At 34.1% G+C, this 17,572-nt stretch overlaps 1 protein-coding gene across 2 annotated transcripts; it reads left to right on the top strand.

Moving 5' to 3' along the window:
* The first annotated feature begins 4,026 nt into the window (after positions 1 to 4,026).
* LOC306875172 (nicolin-1-like) lies at positions 4,027 to 16,905 on the top strand. 2 transcript variants are annotated; one of them, XM_079425618.1, is made up of 7 exons: positions 4,027 to 4,233; positions 5,478 to 5,610; positions 5,715 to 5,885; positions 11,513 to 11,626; positions 13,872 to 13,940; positions 16,254 to 16,358; positions 16,432 to 16,905. In XM_079425618.1, exons 2-7 carry the CDS (start codon positions 5,485 to 5,487, stop codon positions 16,471 to 16,473), a joined length of 627 nt encoding a protein of 208 aa, XP_079281744.1. In that variant the 5' UTR covers positions 4,027 to 4,233; positions 5,478 to 5,484; the 3' UTR covers positions 16,474 to 16,905. The 2 variants fall into 2 exon arrangements, with proteins under 2 accessions (XP_079281744.1, XP_079281745.1); XM_079425619.1 differs by lacking the exon at positions 11,513 to 11,626 and having other exon boundaries at positions 4,037 to 4,233; positions 16,432 to 16,903.
* Positions 16,906 to 17,572: the final 667 nt, after the last annotated feature.

Below are 17,572 nucleotides of genomic sequence, written 5' to 3'. Positions count from 1 at the left end.
AACTTCAGAATCCATAATCCATAATAACACTTCCTTTAATGAAAAGGTCCATCCGCTGTTGTCATCAAAATGTACCTGTTTACAACTAAATACACCAACAGTTTTGGACTCTTTTTTTATTTGTAAACAATGCTTGATCTGTGCAGATTTCGCTCCTGATTCAGACTAGACAATTTTATCACTGGGGAAAGCAATATTAAGGTCTCGTTTAAAGTTAAAATGTCTTGATGGATTTGTTTCACACAAATACACAACTTTTGGCTTCTCAAGATGTTAATTGATGGACTGGAGTTGTGTGGTTGCTAATTGTGATGTTTTTATCAGCTGTTTGGACTCTCTTTCTGACGGCACCCATTCACATCCATTGGTGAGCAAGTGATGTGATTCTACATTTCTCCAAATCTGATGAAGAAACCAACTCATCTCCATCTCCAAATTGTCATTTTATCTTGTGAAGTGAAAAGCTGTGTGTTTGTAAGAAACAAAGCCACCTTTTTAATTTTAACTTTTTTTGTACTGTTTTGGCTTGTAAATGGGGCTTGATCTGTGTGTATTTCTCTCCTGATTCAGACTTTTTCAATGCAGAAAACATTATAGATAGATAGCAACCAGGAACATGAGTAGAATAGTAGTTCATAGTAGAATAGTGGTCTTTAAAAACATTTTTAAAACGTTAGCAAGAAATGTCATATACTGTATACAACATCGTTCATTAAAAAAAACACTTTTTTTCTTCCTGAAATATTTTACTTAGTATGGTCACTCTAACTCTAATCTGTCCTCTTTTCCTGGACATGTCCACACCTGCATTTCTAAACTGTCTAAAATGTCCAGTTATTGGCTTTTTTTTCATATAATACCATAGACTGTAAAAAAAAATGGACGTAGTGTCCGTGACGTCACTCGTAGGTTTCTGAAGAGCGTTTTTGAAGCCTAAAGTGGGCGGAGCCGCCCGCCGCCATCTTGGCAACGCGCGTCACTCCCGGATGATCCAAAATGGGCAATGAGGCGGGACGTGGGCGGAACTGAGGTGCCTGGTTGTCTGTATATAGTATGCTTTATTAATCATGTTCTCACTGAGTTTCGTCTTTTAAAAACAGTTTTAATCGGTTTTAATTCTTTAAGCCACAGAGTTTGTATTATAGCCTAACAGTTTTCTATTGGAGGAAAACGCTTAACCAGTAACGTTAATTACAGGCCTAACGTTACAGCCAATCACAGTCTGTCGGATTCTGGAGTGTAGTTAAGTTTTAAATAAAATTATAAAGAATAAATAAATTAATAAATAAAATTACATTACAATATCACTCACCAGAAAAAATGGAGCCTAGACTTGGACGGTCTGTTAGTACAATTAACCGCACAACAAGCCATTTTATTAGATAATTTTAAGAAATAATAACGAAAAAAGCCATAGACTGTATAAAACAAAAGCAGAAACATGGCAGAGATGCCAAGTTCAGCGGCTGAGGTAACGTGACGGCTAACAGACAGCAGATAGAGACAGCAACGTCAATCAACCTGTCACTCAAGTGGCCACGCCCTTAATTATGCAGAAGTTTAAGGCTTAATATAATTTAAATGGATGAGTTATAAAAAAATTCACCCCCCTCACAGTTGTCACGAAGGGCAAAATTAGCTATATAGACCAAAATAAATTTTTGTACCAGGCTGTAAACATGTTTTTTTCTACTGTAAAGTTGGGCATTTTAACATGGAGAGTCAATGTGATTGACTCCCTTTTGGAGCCAGCCTCCAGCGGCTAGTCGATGAGTTGCAGTTTTAATCACTTCCGTGTTGGTTTCACTAGAGGGAGCGGGAGGTTGCCGCTTGTATAATACACACACTGAAGCGTGCCTGAAACTTAAAAGTCTTCACAACAACCCGTCAAAATAAAAGTTCAGTTTAACTTGAAGAAACTGTGACAGAAATATATTACTTAATGTAATGATAGAACTACCACTACTATTAAAATTATTACAAAATATTTTTTATTGGAATATTTACCAGAAAATTATTTACCAGAATATATTTAGCTGAAAAAAATGTAAATACACAACACAATACACAGAACGGAAAAACCGAATCCAGAAAAATTAAAACAGAAAAAAACAGAATTTAGAAAAAAAACAGATTTCATAGGGCCCTAAAATCAGAATGTTTATCACACTGAAGATTCTCTTGGTGTGACCAGGCCTAAAGGCTGCTTACAGGTTAGACAAAGTGTTTTTGACGGAAATGAATGCTTAAGAGTGCAGAAAGAGCCTTGTCGGTTTGAAATCCTACTAAACAAACAAACTACAGCTCCCGCCGATCATGTCAACGCCTGGCCTAGTCAGACACACTGTTTGAGTTGCCTGGCTCACAGTGGCTCGTTTGGAAACACGCTTGATGATAAATCCTTCCCCTCTGAGTCGTCTTCCCTTCCTCTAGGCTGTCCTTGAAGGTATTTCTCATTGCTTTTCAGCTAGAAGCGCGTCTCTGAGGGGGTGTTTGATTCTCTGGCTTTGTCTGAGTGCTGGGCCGCGAAAAACCTCCGGTTGAGACGAACAGACACTGAAACGCGACTGTGCACAGCAGCGTCGATAAAATAAATCCTGCGCCTAAATACTATCTGCTCCAGTAGGCCAGTCATGGGCCAGCTGGAAGAATATTGTATTTTCCGTTTCCTATAGCGAACCTGGGAAGAGCAGGTTTTTGAATTTGTCACTCATTTCTGTACAACAAGGAGGCAAATTATTATTATTATTATAAATATAGAGCTGTAATGTTTGCTTTTAATGATTTAGAATAATGAATATTTGCATTTAATGATGATGATCTACAGTAAGTTCAGCCAGTGCATGAAGAGTAAATATTAAAATGGCAGGGGGAAAATGCAATAACGTTATAAGTAATGATTCGATAAATTATAAATGATAATACAAAATGTGTATGCACTTATAGATTTGATACACATACTAACAACAAAAAGTCTTTTTATATTAACACTGCAATACAAGAAATTCCTTTTCTTTCTCCGCGGGGCCCAGTGTATTGAATCAACAATGGTTTTATGACTCATGAATAATTATGCATCCTTAATTATCATGACTTTGACAGAAAGAGCATGCTATGTCTGGTATGGCGAACAATAGACACGTTGGTGAAACAGAAATGTGTTTTATGTAAGAGATAAAGCCAATCATAGAGAATTCAGCACATACTGTAGAAGAAATGCTTGAGTTTGAAACAGAAGAGTGTTATTGCCCTCTGCCAGTGACTGCGGGTAGTGTAACTAACAAAAAACCCCAAAAACAACAACAACAACAAAACCTTTGCAGCATCTTATATAGATCCGAGAGGTCATTCTGTGCTTATATTTCATAATTTATGATTGTATTATGCACAAAACAGGTGATTTGCAACATTTATTACATTCTTTCCCATTCATTTTACCTGTAGCTTTTTGATGAACTGCTTCAATTCACTGGATTCAAAAATAATGAATATTTGTGATAGTATTTACATAAGAGAGATTTAATGTGCGTATTGTAACATTGGTAATTTTGCTGTTAATTATTGTATTAGCTAACTATATCTATCTATCTATCTATCTACACATATATATATATATATATATATATATATATGAAGAGTTCATTTGCAAAAGCAGATAAGTCTGTTTTAACAATTCTCAGAAATCATGTTTTTTCATTGTGCTTTTCTCAATTAACCTGCAGTTGGGTTATTTTGGGCAAACAGCTAACACAATAAAACACAATAAAAACTTGATAACATGCTAAAAAACATGTTTATATATATATATATAATTTAGGGTTATTTTGTTTGTTTTTGTAAATAAACAATATATAATTTTTAAAGCATTCTTCTCAAGAATAAACACAAATTAAAACAACACTGTGAATTTCATTGTGCTAACTATTTATTATTATTATGTTACCGACTGTTCTTTAGAGTCGGGTTCCTTTGATAAGGCATTGATTGTCTACCTTAATGACACTGGCCCTTTAAGGAATACACGTCACACACACGCACACACCGGACCGGAAGCGACATGCGGAGCTCCAACTATCAACACATGCAACCATAAACCATCATAAAGCTGCTTCCGATTCCAGCACAGATGACTGCAATGACTCTGCTGCTCTAAAGCGCCTCAGCACCATTTAAGGGCACGACTCGGCTGTTTAATACAAGATCATTGTAGTCCAAAGAGCGAGTCAGAATATAGTAAGTACTTCAGTGATGCATTCTGGCCGTGTTTGAAAACACAATGCCTACATAGACAGCATGTTTAAGCAACATTATTCTCACAACGGCCTTTTTGCCATACATGTCCTGTGTTTTTTTTTTTTTTTGGCACCTCACCTACAATTAATTGCATGTTTGTTTTGTTTTTTTTTTCCAAATGCTTTGTTCAGATTTGTTTGTCATCCTGTTAAAACAGACATAAACATTTTGATTAATAATAATAATAATAATAATTATTATTATTATTATTATTATTATAATAATAGAGGTCATACTGTTGTTGTTGTTGTTTGGAAATGTCTTTACGTCAACATTTATCTCTCTATATGTATACAAAAAATGTTTTTGGTCATTGCATAGCTTTCTGCAATAACTTAAATAAAAAAATAAATTAAGTTTTTACCAAATTTGCTTATTATTAGTGTTAATAATATATATTTATATTTGATGGAGAATAAAATCCACAATATTATGTAGCACAAATCTGAATACAAAAATAATAATTAAATAATAATATTTATGTAAACTAGAAATATAAACAATATTTGTTCTTGTGTATTTACATTTTTTTTAATACAAGACACAATTCTGAATATTAAAAATGATTCCAAAATGCATGAAGATTTGTAAATGTTTTATTTATAGATTTGTGCTACATAATATTTACACTCGTGGCTGTTATTCTCATCAAATATAAATATATATTAATAACACTAATAATAAGCGAATTTGGTAACAATTAGCATTCATGCTCCCGTGTGGTTTTATGAAGTGTTGTGTTATTTTATTTATTTTAATTTAAGTTATTGCTGAAAGCTATGCAATAAACAAAAACTTAAATATATAAAGCCTATATACACACATACATGCGCATATATATATATATATATATGAGAGAGAGAGATGTTGTGGAAGCTTCTTTGAACTGCTGTATTTTATTTTTAAAGTATTTTCACATTAAAACTATTATTATTGTTATTATTATACAGTTAGTAGTAACAAGAAATAATCTAAAAAAATCTAAATATTAAAACTAATAAAATGTGTATTTTTAAAAATATGAAAAACTAGAATTCTATATTTAAGAAATAATATTAATAATAAAGCGTGAGGTTATGTATCTTGATCAGTGACACGGATCAATTTTTTGTGAAGTTTGAACCTACTTTCTATAAGGGCCTTTTTTTTTTTAGTTCTGATGTATTTTTTCTTTCTTATCACAGCTCAATCATGAGTGCTAAAGCAGTGAGCTGCACAATAAAATCAGCTGTGGCGCTGCAGATTGGAGACGCTGTATCTGATTCATCTCGCCCTGGCGTCTATATAACAGACATCACCCTCGCCGAGCCTGTGAACGTGAGTATCTCTCACATCACTTCATAAAGGTCACAATTATTGATCGACCAGCATGGGTTTCTTAATGGCCGATACACAGCTGTATCTCCTGTGCTTGTGTCTAGATTCAGGAAATCTCTTTCAAGAACTACTACACTGCATATTTGACGGTCCGTTTGCAGCGGAGAGAGGACGGTTCTGCCAAGTGGGTCACTTGTTTGAGAAATTACTGCCTCATGGGCAACCCACACGCTGAGGCTGGATCACATGACTATTTCTCCATCTACAGACATCAGGTAGGAATGAGAAACAGACAGGAAACCAAAACATTTATCATTTGGAAATTAGTAGCGTGAACATTCTGCAAAATTTCTGCTTTTGTGCTCTACATAAAAAAGGCCTTTTTTGGCATCTTAAACCTTTAACCCTTTTAGTTATCAACCTTTAAAGAGTACTTTAAATATATTAGTGATGAACTGAAATATTTTTTTTTACTGAAATACAGAAACTGAATGTTCTATTGTTTTTTTTTTTATAATTTAGTAATAATTCAAGTTTATTTAAGAGTTGTACACTGTAAAAATAATAATAATAAAAAAATTAGATAATTGGAGTATGTTTTACAAGAAAATACTACTTTAGTTTTTCCACTTAAAAAAAATGGTTTAATTCAATGTGTCGCTTGCCTTTTCTTTTGTAATTGTTAAAATGTTTAGAAATTTACTAGCAATTTCTGAGTGATTTTTTTTCTTTGTGCTGTTATTTTTCATGTTTCATATGAAAAATAACAGCACAAAGCTTATTGTGTTTACTGAATGGTAGGCGTGCTATAAATAATATTTAGTGACATTATTTTGTCTTATCAGCTATAAACTCTAAACTAAAAATATATAGATGTATATATATATTTTTTTCTTTTAAAAAAAGTTAATTGCAACTTATCTCACAATTCAGACATTTTTTCTTGGAATTATTATTATTTTTTTTTTATCAGAATTTTTAGAAAAAAGTTTGAATTGTGAGACATACACTTGAAAAAGCAGAAAAGCATAATTTTTTTAAATTCTATGGCGGAGAAAAAAAAATTGTGAGATGTAAACTCGAAATTGCGATAAAGTCAGAATTCTGAATTTGCATTTGTTTATATTTTGCAATTCAGATTTTTTTCCTCCAATTAGTCCTTAAACTCGTGACTTTATATCTCAGAATTGCAGAAAAGGTTTAACTGTCAGAATTGTGAAATAAAAAGTCGTAATTAAATTTTTATCAATAAAACAGCCTAGACTAAAAGATCTTTATCAAAATGAAAGATCGATTAAAAGCGAGAAGTCAAAATCAACCAGCATGACATGTTTACGAGTTGTAGCTTATGTTGTTTGCATGAAATAGATGCTGGCAGATTAAAAACGAGCCATCAGAGAAGTGCCATTTAAATGGTTTCACCCAAAACCAAAAATTCATTTTCGGCTGAATATTTTCATCTGCCTAAAATTCTATGGATTACGAATTAACGTACAGACACATTATCACTATTTTAGCAAAATCCACATGGGGAAATTTCGCCGTCAAGCGAAAGGATTGCAATTGAGGATGCATTTACATGACGATTTACTAAAAACGGAAACGTTTTTCATTTGCGTTTTGTAAACATTTGTGCACAGACGACAACATTGTTAAAACAATCTCCATCCGCACAGATCCACGAAAACGACTAAAAACGCATGTATTATTCATGCCTGGCCAGTAGATGGCGATGACACATTGTAAACAAACACCACGTATTGTAGTTTTCAAAAGTTTGCATATTCAGGGCCCCCAAACCACCAAAACGTTTTAAGTTTTTAGTTGGAAATGGTGTCGGGAAATGACTGCCGAGCAACGGTAAGTTTAAGCGCACCTTTACAGATTTTGAATTCTTCAAATTGTGCACATATGACAGTTTACTTACGCAAGAAATACCTAATTACTGCTTTTTTAAGCATGCAAAAATGTGATCTTTTGTAGTCTTTTTAAATAATTTCCTCTGAGACAACACCGTCAATTACGTCCGCAGGATATCATCAGCTTTTCAATTAAAAAGCCCTAACAGTTTTGTCCACCATCCCAGCGTAATCACAGCAGCTCGCAGAATATTTTGTTTGTCATCACGGTGATTTGGCCCATTTGTGGCTCTCCGGGGATCTGATGTCCCAGTCTTTGATCTGTGAGTTGCCTGTAATGACTGCTTTAATGTATTGAGATCAGGCTCCCTCAACGCTTTTTAACTTTTTAACTGAAGTGTTTCAAAGACACTGGGATATTAGACGCGAGTCCTCGACTGAACTCTCAGATGATTGGAGGGTGAGTTCTGCGCTGTATGGCCACCTTCAGTGGCATCGAATGAAATTTGCATTGAAAAACCCACCTGGGACGCCACACAGCTCTCACCGCATCTGCTGTAATCTGTATAAGCCGGTTTTTGATGTCAGACACTGCAATGGTATATAAGTCTTTATTAAGAAGAGGAGAGATATTGAAAACAAAGTCCTTGCAGGTTTTCATAATTACATAGACATTTCTTCTCAATTATATGGAGGTTTATGGTGAATTTAAAGGATTAGGGCACCCCAAATTAAAATTGTCATCATATACACCTAAACTTGATTACTCTCTTTATTATGGAACACAAAAGATACATTTTACATATAATGAAAGACAATGGGGCTGTAAAATTCCAAAAATTCCAAATTCCAAAAATTCCAAATTTTTGTGAAATATTAGATGAAGAAATGAAATATTTAAATATCTAGAAATAATCGGAACTTTTAAATATAATAAATTAAAGCTAAATATAAATACTGTTTAAAAAAATAAATAAATAACAAAATTCCTGAATTTTAACCTAAAATTATAGTGCAGGCTGAATATGTAAAAGTGAAAACCAAATTAAAATATATAAATAAATACTATACTTGTATATAAATACTGCAATAACACTGACACACTGATATAAATACATACAGAGCATACGTAGTATATATTATATTAAGTTTGTGTGTATTCATTAATTAGAATAAGATATTAGAGGAAAATAAAAACTTAAAAAATATCTGGAACTTAACTGAAATAAAATAGTTGCAAAAATTACAAAGAAAAATTACTAAAATGATTTTAATTAATAAAAGCAAATTAAATCTAAATAGTTTTTTTTAAAAAAATATAATAAGCACTAAAACTTATATTGGTTTAGTTTCATTTTTATATATTTAATTTATGAATAAATAATAGTGTATAAATAACACTTTAATATTTCAAAAGTTGAAGTACAAAAATGGCTAAAACTAAAATATTTAATAAATAAAAATTAAGTGTAATTGTAAATTTATATATATATAATATAAATTCTAAATATAATAGTAATTGTTTAAGAAGAGCATACCAAAATTACTGAGTATTAAAACTAAAATTATTATGCAATTTAAAACAAAATCTAAATATTGGAAAATACTATATTAGTATATAAATGTCACATAAAACTCAAACTAAAAACTGAAAATGAAAACAAAAATCGAAATATAAAAACATCAGTATACAAATAATACTTCAGTAACACACACACACACACACACACACACACACACACATATATATATATATATATATATATATATACAGTGCCCTCCAAAAGTATTGAAATGGTAAAGACAAAATTGCTCTGTTGGCTGTGGAGTCAAGACACTTTTAGAGTTTCATCCCTCTATCTGATGGGAGCATAAGTATTGGAACAGTTGCCTCACAGGTCTTTCTAAGTGATCAGCTGTGTCCTGTTGCATTAATTCTTCATATTAAAAGCAGGGAATGTGTCGTATCAGTTATATCCATTACTTCTGTATTCTGAATCCTGCAATCAATGATGACACACAAACCAGGATGAAGACGAGGGAGCTGACTTTGACAGAAAAGCAAGCAATTTGGATGCTAAAAGAAAAGAGGAAGTCAATTAGAGCTCTAGCAAAAACAAAGGGCATGGAGAAATCAAGAGTTTGGAAACCACCAGCGACACCAGCAACCAACAACGACCTGATCGGCTGAGAAAACAGCAGTAGTTGATGACAGATAAATCATAAAAGCTGTGAAAATGAACCCTAAAAGACCTGTCTGTAAAATCATCAACAACTTCCAGAAAGCTGGGGTGATGCTCTGACAATTTACTGTCCTCAGGAGACTTTGACACAGAATTACAGATGCTACACAGCAAGATGCAAACCTCTGACCAGCACCAAAAATAGAAAGGCAAGATTAGAGTTTGCAAAAAAGCACAAAGGTGAGCCAGAAGAGTTTTGTAACTGTGTTTATGGACCGATGAGACAAAGATGAACCTTTATCTAAGTGATGGGAAAGCAAAAATGTGGAGAAAAAAAGGGACTGCAAATGATCCCAAGCATACAGCCTCATCTGTAAAGCATGGTGGAGGTGGTGTCATGACATGGGCATGCATGGCTGTCTCTGGAACAGACCCTCTCATCTTTACTGATGACTTAATGTATGATGACAGTAGCAGAATGAATTTGGAAGGGTACAAAACCATCTTGTCTACCAATATTCAAGAAAATGCCACCAGATTCATTGGGAAGTGCTTCATATTGCATCAGGACAATGACCCAAAACACCCTGCCAGTTCATATTGTCTCATATTCATCTTTTAATCATATTTATAAATGTCTTGACTCCACAGCCAACAGAGCAATTTTGTCTTTAGTGTTACAATACTTATGGAGGGGACTGGTATATATATATATATATATACACGCATAAATATAAATAATAAAAAAAGTGTGTGGGTTTAGAATGACATTAGGGTGAGTAGATGGTGCCAGATTAAAATTTTTGTTTGAACTAGCACAAACGATTTTACAGTACATGCTCACAGTCATAGTGTGTGGCATTTGCATGGTTTCTCTGCAGATGGCCTTCAAAATCTCTTCAAATCTCAGAGAAAACAAGCAGATAACTCAGCAGTCTTAGCAGGCGCTGTGACTCCTCTGCATCAGTAACTTCCCAGTGTGAAAAATTGACACTATTTTGCTGCGTCACTGTTTTTGACATATTCGTGTAGCTCTTCTTTGAGATACTGCTAGTCGGTGAAGGTCATGGCAGCCTCAGCCTAAACATTTTCAATCTACTTGGAAACATTGACTGTTTGCTCAAAATATTGCTACTCTTTCTTCCTTTCTTTTAAACTTAATTTATTTAGCTATTTTTTTTTAAAAGAAACTAATACTTTTGTATAGCAAAGATCAATTAAATTTAACAAAAGTCACAGTAAATACATTTATAATGTTACAAAAAATATTTGTTTTTAATAAATGTTTTTAGTATGTTTTTAATCAAACAAATGCACCTTTGGTGAGACTTTTAAAAAGAGACTTTTGAACGATAGAGTATAATAACTTTTTATATCTAATATATATTGTGCTCATATTGTAATACAGTAAGAATAATCATTAGAGATGAACAGTGTGTGCTCCCAGAAGATCTTTTCAGAGAAACAATCTGACATGAACAAGCTCCAAGCAATAAATGTACAGAAACAATCCCTCAAGTATCAGGCTGTCAGCTGAAGTAGAAGGAAACTTTGATGTTGTTTAACTCGCATGCTTCACGAACATCAACCCCAACACAAACGTCAAGTGTTTGGAGCAGTTCTGTTTCGCAGATTACTACAAGAAACTTGTGAAATCAGTGTCTCTTTTGTCAGGGTTTCATTCTGTCTAGTTAATTAAGGCTTGGAAACACAGGTCCTTAGTGTCTCTGTTAAATTCTGATGTTCGTTCTTAATTTAACCTCTTTTGTTTCTTTGATAGCTGCATGAAAGGCCCCAAATTCTCCCAAATTTGTGTCACTTCTTGCTGAGGTCTTTTCTTCTCTGTATTTGGGTTTTCAGATGTTGACGGAGCCTGATAACGTGACGACAGTGAGACTCATCTCGCGGCAGCCCTCCTCCGAATGGCTCAATTTCAGCATTGAGGAAATTAACATTTACCCGTGTACAAAAGAGGTTTGCATGCACAATATATTGTCGTTTGTGTCACATTATAAAAGAGACTGCAAAATTATGTCTGCGATAGATAGATAGATAGATAGATAGATATTTAATGTGGGAGAATGCCCATTAATGCATACAATCAATGCAAAATGTGACGCATTTAGCCAGGCTTGCTCATTTTTATCTGTAGTCTCAGACCAAACATTTTCTGTTTGTTTGGAGTTTTTTTTATTTTTTTTGCTTTTATTTTGTTCTGCATTTTGTTTGCTTGGTTTTTGTTATGTTTAGTTTGCAGTAATACTTTATAAAAACCTACAGAGTTGATCAGTGGATATTATTTTTGTCTTTCCAGGGGTAAGAGAGACTCTGTTTTGCTTTTGTGTATGTGTGTTTGCACGTGTGTTTATTTATTTATTGGTTTATTTATAGTTTTTCTGTGTTTCTGTTTTTTTTTTTCTTTTTACTTTTGTTTTGAATTTTTTGTTTACATTGGTTTGGATGCTATTTTTACCTTTCCAGGACTCTGAAAGGAATACTTTTATATTGTTTTTGTTTGTTTGTTTGTTTGTTGTTTTGCTTTTCTATTCATTTTTTATTTAATTTTGTTTAGCATTTTGTTTGCTTGAGTTTTTTTATTTTTGTTTGAAGTATCAAAACCAAATTAATCAATAGATTGGGCTGGGTATCGAGTTTGATACTTTTTAGGCACCGACCGAATTGCCTCGATACCACCGAGTATCGAAAAACGTCTTGTCGTTCGGTACCAAATTTCGATACCTAAGGGGTTAATCTTATTAACGTCAGTGAGCCAATAAGCATGCAGCACTAGATGTGTTTGACTAGAAGTGACGAGGTGCTGATTGATCAGTGTTTGACATCCGCGAGAGCAATTCGAAAGCGTACGGAGCAGTCTGCTCTCTATATCGCGCAGTTTCGCTTACTTGACACAGACTGAAGCTCGCGTGACATTTCAGCGTCTGCCGTCTCACTAAATGAGGACATAAACACATCAACAACAGCTCTAGAACTGCTCTGAGAGTCACTTCATGAGCATTTTACCATTTGATTTGAGTAAAACTTGCGTCATATCATATACACACAGAACTGTAAAAGTATTCCCGGAAACCCGTCAAAATAAAAGTTCGGATTAACTTGGAAGACACTGCGGCAGAAATATATTAATATTGTTCAGCAGAGTGTACATACTGCTACTACTATTAAAACTCGTATTTTTTAATTAATGATCACACAACATTTCTTCCATGTTTTAATTTTAATAGTAAAATTTTGTTTTCCAAAATAAATAGTTTTATTTTCAATAATTTAAAAGAAAAATGGAATTACTGTTTTATGCCTTCATTTGAAAACCAGATACAGAACACAGAATTTCTGAGGAAAAAAAAAAACATTTCATAAGGCTGTTTTAAGAATAAATTTAAATAAACTTAGTCGTTTTTATGCATTCAAATAATTAGACATACTACAACATAGAATTTAATAACAATAAAACATATTGTGAAAGAAAATAAAACATCCACTTATGAAAGTGGATAAAGATTAAAAATTTCTTGAAGTCTTTAACAACCTAGAATAAATGAATAGAAATGATGATTCTGTCTGAGCTATGCGTTTTAAAACGAGCATGCACTAGTGTAAACTGAAAACTATTTGAGCTTTATTAAAATTATTTGTACTGATTTATTGTGTTGGCTATATTTTGTTCCTTTGTGCAGTGGCTCAGGAGAGTCTTTGAGTCTGGTTTTATTTTTTTCAGCTTGTTGACATGTATACAAAGTTTTTTGAGAATGTTATCTTGTTAAAACTGTTTTCATAAAATTGGTATCGAAAAAAGTATCGTTCAGGAACCGTTATCGAACTCAAGGTATCGGTATCGGTATCGGTATCGAACATTTTTGAACGATACCCAGCCCTATCAGTAGATGTTCTTTTCTTTTACTTTCTTTGTTTTGTTTTGCATTTTGTTTGCTTGTTTTTTTTTTTTTTTTTGAATCTGTATTTTACCAAAACCTACAGATCAGTGGATGTTAGTTTTGTCTTTCCAACACTCAAAGAAGATTGTTTTGCTTTTTTCTCTCTTTCGCTTTGCTTTTCTGTTTTTGAAGTTACTTTAATGCACTTTTATTTTGTTCTGCAATTTGTTTGCCAATTCTTTGTTTTATTTATTTCATATATTTTTGGCATTTTGTTTTAATCAGTATTTGACTAAAACCTTGATGTGTTGTGTTTGTCTATCCAGGACTCAGAGCGAGAGGTTCCTGCCTGGATATCCACTCTCACACCTGTAGATGAACCTCTTGATTTGAATGTGAGTATTTTGTGTCTTACTGTGTAATTTTGTTGTATAATGAGCAACAGTTGTTATCTAATGAATATTGAGTTTAACAGTATATACAATGCTCCCTTGAAAGACTGTTAATGCCATTTAATTTAGCAACACACAAGCATCTCTGTAGTTTCTATTGTGACGGGAGGAGCAAACGACAGACACAGTGGGTGTGGCGTCAGGCCTCGGAGAGGTTTTTATTAAACAAAATAATAAAATAAAGTGTCCAAAAGGGGGTAAAAGTGTCCAAAATAAACAGGGGGGTCTGGTGTCCTCGTCGTGCTGTGGGGTTCGTGAAGGAGGGCAGTGTTCTGGAAGGAAGGGTCCAGGTAAGGGGCGGAGTCCGGCGGCCGCACGCACTCCCCTCTTGGGACCGGGGCGCGAGGGGCGGCGGCTTATTCTCGCGGCATCGTCCCTCTTCAGCCCGCAGCGCTCTCGGGGGATGCACGGCCTGGCATCCTAGCCCGTCAGCCGTCTCGCGTGTGCGGAACTCGGTCCTGTCTCGACACCAGCGTGCATGCACGGGGAAGAGACCGGTCTCCCGAGGAGAGGCGCGCTCGGCATTTAAACAGCGGCGTGTGATGAGGCTCTATTCACATCAGGTGCGCCTCATCACACGCCGCCAGCCCTGGCTGTTTCAGCGCCCCTCCTCTCTCACACACCCACTCCCGTCAGGAGCCTGGTGAAGGGCGGCGAATACGGGACGGGGTGGTGATGATGATAAGGGGGGAGGCAGCCGACTCGTCATGTATTTATTATGCAGCTGTGAGGTGTTAATTAACGCTTTGGCTTCAAAACAGTCTGAAAAGATAATTACGGAAATGTATGAAACTCACTGGTTGTCGTTTTTCCAATCACTCAGCATTGTGGCCATGTCCCAGTTATCATTTATCTGTCATTTGCATTAGAAATGCAAGACACTTGTTTGATGGTTTGAAAGTGTCTCTTTAGATTTATTGAAACTGTTTCACCACCTGAAAAGCAGAGGAAGTAATTGTAATTCATAATTTGTTGTTTACCTACAGTATTTATTTGAGGGAAAAAAGACACGTTCAGTGGTAACTTTATAAGGCACTTATGAACTTGGAATTTTAGGAACTGTGTAAATAAATGTTCATTTTATGTCAGGAATGTTGTGAACTTGCATGTTGTTATTCATATATTGTATTATCAGGGTTTCTGCATGTTTTATGAGGGTTAGTTAAGACTTTTTAAGACCAATTAAAGAAAATTCAAGGAATAAATTGAATAATACGGCAGTATGGTCTCTAAATGTACGTCTTGTAATGGCAACAGTTTCCAAGTTTGGAAACACAACTTCTAACAGATCTCAGATCGCCATTACTTTTTAATTCAGCTTTTGGGTTGAATAGCTCTGCACCACTACAATATGGAAATAACCATTGTTAGGGTAACGCATTACAAGTAACAAGAGTTATGTAATCAGATTACTGGTACATATGTCTAAAGATTATTAAATGAAGATATATGAGTTCACGATTAATACAAGATATGGGCCAGTTTTATTACCCCATGACAGACATTTGTTCTTGTTTTAAGCATAAACTAAAATACATTTAAATTCTGTTTAGTCTGTGTGTGTTTGTTGTTTTTTAGAAAACAAGACTTCATATGTTCAATTTGAATCTCAAGTTAATGTATTATTATTTAAGGATGTTTAGATTTGTATTGGATTACAAATCAAAGATACTGAGGAAGATATCATTTTTTATTTTATTTTTTTTGCAATGCATGCAACATTTAATGTCATGACTTTATGAATTTAAGACTTTCAGTTCTGATTTAAGACCTTTCGAGGCCTTAATTTGTGGATGCATAAATTAAGACTTTTTAAGACGCACACACACACAGCTTTGTTGATAGAGACATTAAAACCCCTTATTATCATCTACCAACAGTAAGAAAATCATTTAGACTAATACTCAGAAACATTATATGCAGCAGGAAAAATAAAAGGTTTTAGAAAATGGGTTGAACATAATATATGTGCTTTAGAAGAAATATTGCAATAATAATTATTCTCCTCTCTGTGACAGTGCTTTACTGCCACTTGCTGGTCATAATTGAATCTGCAACTTCACAAATACAAAGATTCTTCCCATTTTATTTTTTGTTTTGTTTTATTGTACACATTCTCTGCTGGCTGGTGTTCTATTAAATTGCTAAAGGTTAAAAACGATGTGAGGGTGAGCAAAGGATGATGATTTCTGAGTGCACTATACCTTTAATAAACAGAGCAATGCTGCAGTTAATGATTGTGTGTTGGTTCACCAGGGACTTCCTGATCCAGAGACGGTTTCCTCCAGCATTCAGCAGATGTGGGCACTCACTGAGATAATGCAGGCGAGCCAAACTGCAGCGTCCATCGGACGTTTCGACGTGAGTCGCACTTCTGTCAACCTGTATATGATCCTTCTTTTGTACTGAATTAACATGTTTATTCCATTTGCAGGTGGAAGGCTCTTATGACGTCAAATTGCTATCGTACACATGACGGGAAAGCTGAAAATTGAACCATATTTCAAGATCACGGACTGTTTAATCAGTTTATAATTTAATTTCTTAAGGTAGTGACTTAATGTTTAATATTGGAATTACTGTTTATATACAATGTGTTTTATTGTTATTTTATTCCATTGAATGTTCATTATGGTTCTAGAATATTTTACATTAAATATCTATCTATCTATCTATCTATCTATCTATCTATCTATCTATCTATCTATCTATCTATCTATCTATCTATCTATCTATAGTATAATATGCTTTTTTGAGCCTTTCAGCACAGTATTAATACACACAAACAATTTAAAATTCATTGGTCAAAAGTTATTGAGAGCCTGTTTCTTATAAATTGATATGCAAATTAGTAAGATTGCTTTATGCATTTGTGTTCTCACATGCAATAAAATAATCGTCCATGCATGCAAATGTTTCTTATTCATCTTAAGGCCAATAAGTATAAAGATAACGATAAAGATATAGTTCTAAAAATCATTCTCAGTATTAAAGAATAGCAGCGTCCACACCACAACTATAACGATAAAGGCACAGAGAAATTATATCGTTGGAATCACTTTCAGAACGATTGTAGCCCTGTTCACACCAAGAACGATATTAGCGTCCACACCAGCGACGATATCGTCTGTTTATTCTAATCGCACCATCCTCTGGTGCTTTAAATTCTCCAGCTCATTATAGCAGGATGGATTCTGATTGGCTGTCAATGTTTTTATCGTTCATCAGCTAAAAAAAATCATTCTGAAAGTGATTCCAGCGATATCGTTACTCTGTGCCTTTATCGTTATAGTTGTTGTGTGGACGTTGCTATTCTTTAATACTGAGAACGATTTTTAGAGCTTTATCGTTATCGTGATTGGTGTGAACGGGGCTGTAGACTCTTGTCGTTTGTAAATAATACTAATTAATCTTAGTATGTAATTACATTGATGTACCGTGTAGCCATTCTAAATCTGCATTCTAAAGGTTTATTGTCATATTTTCAGCACGTTATTATAAGCTATTCTAGTTTGGAAAAAAATTATCTAACATAACGGCAAGCTAAATATTAAGATAATCTTCATGCTGAGGTT

This window comes from Barbus barbus (genome assembly GCF_936440315.1).
Source record: "Barbus barbus genome assembly, chromosome: 9".
NCBI classification, from domain to species: domain Eukaryota; kingdom Metazoa; phylum Chordata; class Actinopteri; order Cypriniformes; family Cyprinidae; genus Barbus; species Barbus barbus.
Note: the sequence above shows the minus strand (reverse complement) of the source record. Positions and strands in the feature narration are given on the sequence as shown.